General features: G+C 37.5%; 1 protein-coding gene across 1 annotated transcript; it reads left to right on the forward strand.

Annotated features, from left to right (window-relative positions):
• The first annotated feature begins 1,501 nt into the window (after window positions 1-1,501).
• LOC122052755 (probable receptor-like protein kinase At1g80640) lies at window positions 1,502-4,560 on the forward strand. Its single transcript, XM_042614450.1, has 11 exons — window positions 1,502-1,944; window positions 2,296-2,469; window positions 2,560-2,810; window positions 2,896-3,028; window positions 3,105-3,168; window positions 3,255-3,351; window positions 3,433-3,535; window positions 3,699-3,817; window positions 3,919-4,008; window positions 4,081-4,226; window positions 4,316-4,560. Exons 1-11 carry the CDS (start codon window positions 1,773-1,775, stop codon window positions 4,323-4,325), a joined length of 1,359 nt encoding a protein of 452 aa, XP_042470384.1. The 5' UTR covers window positions 1,502-1,772; the 3' UTR covers window positions 4,326-4,560.
• The last annotated feature ends 732 nt before the right edge of the window (window positions 4,561-5,292 follow it).

The following is a 5,292-nucleotide window of genomic DNA, read 5'->3' on the forward strand; positions in this document are numbered from 1 at the left end:
TGTTATCCCCATTATCTTTTACATTAAGTGTAATGTTAACTCAAAAGACTTCATTGTAATCAACAAACTACTAGCTTCACCACGGATTGAGTTAGAAGACCCATCATCTACCATATTTTCTAACACGTTAATCACAAATCTATATATATCAATCTATCATACTACAATTGAGTCAAAATTAGAACTCCAACAAGTCTTTTAAGGTTGTAATAAATTTTTAATTTGATTACATCCTCTACCAATACTACATTCACCCGCAGTTATCATATGCACAACTTCAATTCTTTGAGCAGAGTGTATCTTAGCATGGGGTTTAAGAGATGCACAAATGAGATTACAAATGAAATCCAATTTTGAAAAGAATAACTAAATGAATATATTTTTTTCAACAACTATAGTTAATGTTAGTTAAAGTCAATGAGTGAAATAATATATATAAAATATACATGAACAATCTTTTAAGAAAAGAGCTTGTAATGCATTACAAGAATCATATATATTACTAGCACCATCATAGTTTTATCCTCATATATTGTGAATATGTCAGTTATTAATCACTAATGAAAAAAAAAACAAATGAACCAACTTAGTGAACATGAAGTGAGGGTGTTGAGTTAAAATTGGATTAGATTCAAACTAAATTGAATGGATAACATAGAGATAAAGATTATGTTGGTTTAAATCAGGATTGATTTGGATTTGATTTTACAAATTATAACTAAAACAAGTGATAGATTAAATTGATTTGATCAATTTAAAACGAATTATGATATTATTGAAAAACCCTTCTTCTCTACTACATACGCGTAACAACCCATTGTCATGCGTTATCCCACTTCCACGTGCCAATAACTTCACCCGACATGCCTCTTTATTTTTTTTTTCCCTTCTTATTTTCTTTCCCTTATCTTTTTTTTATCCCCTCTCCTTAACTTTTAATAAAATTAAAAGTTAAGTGGATTTGGAGCCCACCCTAAACCTAAGGGTGACTCCGTACTGACTGATTGCTTGGTTGAGTAGTCGGTGTCTTGTGCTTATATGTTTCAATAGTAGCCTTTTGTGAGGTTGATACTCACTAGAGTATCCATGGACATATAAAACTTTTATATTTTAGAATTTAAATTTAATACTTTATTAGAAATGAATAACTATTTTGGATCTAGTTGCGAAGATATATAATTTAATCTTTCATTACAATAATTAAAAAAAATGACTATTTTTTCCTTTCATCTTCCTCTTTTCTTCCTTCGTAAGGATATTTTTTCTTTTCCGTCTTGTTTTCCCTTATTTCGCTATAACACCTTTCCTTTCTCTATCCACACGGCCACACCAAGTAAAGACAGTCATCCTCAAGTTAAACAATGAGTTGGGAAGCGGACTGTTGCCGGTTACCTTCCTCTTTCTCTCTCCGCCCAAGTAAGCAGGCCCTCGGTGGTGTTTTTGTTTTGTTACTGTTACAATTTAAAGGCAAGTTACCAGGAACGCATGGACCCTTTTCTTTTCCGTGCTACTGTCGTTGTCGTTCCCGCAAAAGAAAGAACGAATCACGAAAATTGCTGCTCAAAAGGTCCCATTTTTTTCCTCAAATCAGAGACGAGAGAGAGAGAGAGAGAGAGGCAGCGATTCAAAATTTAGAGCTTTCCGGCGTTTCATGATCTGGATTTTCCACCCAAATCTGCTCCGGAGTTGGAGATCTGCTCTGGAGAGAAGGGCTTACCCTCCGGCTCTCTTTGTCTATCGGCTCTCTCAGTGGCGCTGGTGATTCTGGAGACATGGGGAGGTCTCCCACACCGCTGCGCCTCCCTTCTTCCGTTTCCGTTTGGTGGCTTGGGTTCTTGCTCCTCACGGCTGTAGCAGTCGCCGATACCCAGGCTCCTTTGTTTCTGCCCCCTGGGAACCAACCGTCTGTTCCGACTTCTTCGTCCCTGGCGCCGTCGCCTTCAGGTGCGCCCGCTTGCTTCTGGTTTCTCTACCGTTTTAAGTTTGATCTGGCGTTAAGTATTTGTACTTCTTACAGAAAAAGATCGTTTCTTTTTCTTTTTCTTTTTATGACGATCGGGTAAATTCAGGTCATGGCGTTTCAAGATCGGTTCTGAGATCTACTATCTTTTTTTTCCCCTCTCCACGGGCATGAGAGTGTCCAATTCTCCTTTCTTCTTTGGCTTTTTCGTGCAAGATGCGTAGTTGTTTATCCTAGAAAATCTTCGCCTTTTTTGGTTTCCTCATTGCCCATACTTCGATGGCAGTTTGTTTGCCATGACAATGCATTTAGCTGAATGTCCATCTATTTTATAGCACGGATGCAAATCGTGATACAGACACGCCATCACCATCATCACAAAGAACTAGTTATAGCAGTTGTTCTGGCCTCTGCTGCAGTTCTAGCGATCATATTGTCCTCAGTTTGTGCTTGTGTCTTTTGGAGGAGGGGCCGCCAAATGCTCAATACAAGAAACATTGAAACCTCAGGTTCGACTTTCTCATCTGATTTGCACATATGGACTCTCTCTCTCTCTCTCTCTCTCTAATGATTTGTGCGCTTGGTACCAACACTAACAGAGGCCGGTGGTGGGCTTCCATTTGGATCAATCAGGAGCAAGTTGAATAACATGAAGACGACAAGCAAGAAGGGATTGTTGCCAACGGTAGATTACCCATCACTAGAGTTAGCAACTAACAAGTTCAGCGAGTGCAATATCTTAGGGGAAGGAGGATTCAGTCATGTGTACAAAGCTTGCTTCCATGGTGAAGTTTCTGCTGCAGTGAAGAAATTTGACGCTGGCAGACCAGATTGCAGCAAGGAGTTTGAAGTGAGAAACTAAAAAATTACAAACTTTCTTCACTCCCTTCTAAAGATTGATGAAAAGCCACGTATTCTGTCTTATTTCTGACCAGAATGAGATTGATTTGCTCGGAAGAATTCGACATCCTAACATAATATCTCTTTTGGGTTATTGTATTCATGGAGAAACTCGGCTTCTCATATATGAGTTGATGCAAAATGGATCTCTGGAAACACAGCTCCATGGTACAATTCTTCTCCTTTAGCAATTAGAATAGATTTCAATGTTTAGACTTGTTTGCTTTGTATTTTGCACCTGCAGGACCTTCCCATGGATCAGCTTTAACCTGGCATATTCGAATGAAAATTGCACTTGATATTGCAAGGTTTGGTTTTTCACATTGTCATGTTCTCTCCATTTTGAAATAGCTATCTTTTTCACGTATTAATCTATTGTCTACTTGGCAAATAGAGGATTGGAGTACCTTCATGAGCACTGTAACCCACCCGTGATCCACAGAGACATAAAGTCATCCAACATACTTCTAGATTCAGATTTTAATGCTAAGGTCTCAATTCATCTTGAACATTGGCCTGATGCAATTTGCCAAATACAAAGTTATTTCTAATTGAATTCCTTGTGGTAACAGATTGCAGATTTTGGTCTTGCAGTTGTTGATAGAAACCTTAACAAATGTGGTTTAGAACTTTCAGGCACTCTAGGATATGTAGCTCCAGAATATCTCCTAGATGGTACTTAATCTTCTTGTCTCTACTGCCTAAATTGTACTTCTTGTGATTATGAGGTGTTAATTTCAATCAATGTTAATGCTAATATAGCTGATACCAACAAATACCATATGATGGAAAAAAGAGACTATAGAAATAGTATAAGAATAGTAGCAAACTCTTTCAGGTAAACTCACTGAGAAGAGTGATGTCTATGCATTCGGAGTCGTGCTCCTGGAGCTTCTGATGGGAAAAAAACCAGTTGAAAAGATGGCACCGTCTGAATGCCAATCAATCGTCCAATGGGTATGTGTTAAACATTTCTAATATGGCATCAACAATGAATACCGATACTCCATTCCCCAATTACATGTTGGTTTTGAATGCTTTCAATTGTTTATCTTCAGGCCATGCCTCAACTTACTGACAGATCAAAACTTCCAAACATTGTAGATCCAGTTATCCAGAATACTATGGATCTGAAACACTTGTACCAAGTATGTTGATTCCCAGACCTTCGGAAACATGCTTCTTTCTTCTCATCTTATGTACATAATAACATGGTGCAGGTAGCTGCTGTCGCTGTACTATGTGTGCAGCAGGAACCTAGCTACAGACCATTGATTACTGATGTCCTCCACTCTCTCATTCCTCTCGTGCCGATTGAGCTTGGTGGTTCACTAAGAGCTGCAGACCCAACACCATCCTCAAATTGGTAAGCTTGAGATCATTGATTAAGAAATTTGGGTGGCAATATTGATTGGATGCAGCAGAACCTGCTGGCCACAACATTTTCTACGTCAGGTTTCCGTAGCTTCTCTCCCAGTTCAGGTAGCAAAATGGTGTGCATTATGTAAGTTAAATCTGGCTGGAAAGTTACCGAGGGGGAACTAACTCAAGAGAAGTCTTTTCCTTCAAATGCATTGCGAATCCATTTCAGATTTTTCTTCTGCACCCAGATTCAAACTGGTGCCTGTATATTTGTAAGTTACTGGACACGAATTCTTTTGAAAATAATCCATGATGTTCAAGTTGTTTATCACACTTCATATCCTTACTTTGCGAGTATAGATGAAATTTACTAGTCTCAGTTAAGATGTTTAAATTTGAGCAAACATCGAGAGTGCAACACAGAATTAACTTGATGTCCTAATCTTTTCTGGTGAAATTTTGTTTAGATACTTGAAGACCGGCAGATCATGTGTCCATAGTGTTTATTATTCAGTTTGACCTTGTCAGTTACATAGCGCAGATTTGAAGTTTCTCCTGCCATGTCCAACTTTTGATTCTTCTTTTTAATGAATATGCTTGCTATTATACATGCGTCCTTCCTCTGTGGTGAGTGTTTCCCAATTACTTATCATGAACCATTCTTCACTGCAACGATATTTCCCCAAAACAACTATAATTCAAGAAGAATACATACTACTATAAAAATGAGTGTGTATTCTTCTTGAATTATAATTGTTTTTGGGAAATGTCTCAGAAATATTTCCCCAAAACAATTATAATTCAAGAAGAATACATACTACTATAAAAATGAGCCATTAATCCTTGTATTGGAGAGAGAATCAATGTGATAGGCACAAGAGAAGTCAACACAACAATCAAATTTACTGCATCCACTAGGTTTGGTATGACAATTTCTCCATGAAAAATTTGATATTTGATTTGAATGGAAAAAGGTATAGAGAAAATTTTTAGCTCTGATTAAATAATTGAGTATTTGGACGTGGATATTTTTTAGTTTGAATATGAAGATAGATGTGGTAAAATTTTAA

The sequence above is a fragment of the Zingiber officinale genome, chromosome 1B (assembly GCF_018446385.1).
Source record: "Zingiber officinale cultivar Zhangliang chromosome 1B, Zo_v1.1, whole genome shotgun sequence".
Classification (NCBI taxonomy): Eukaryota; Viridiplantae; Streptophyta; class Magnoliopsida; order Zingiberales; family Zingiberaceae; genus Zingiber; species Zingiber officinale.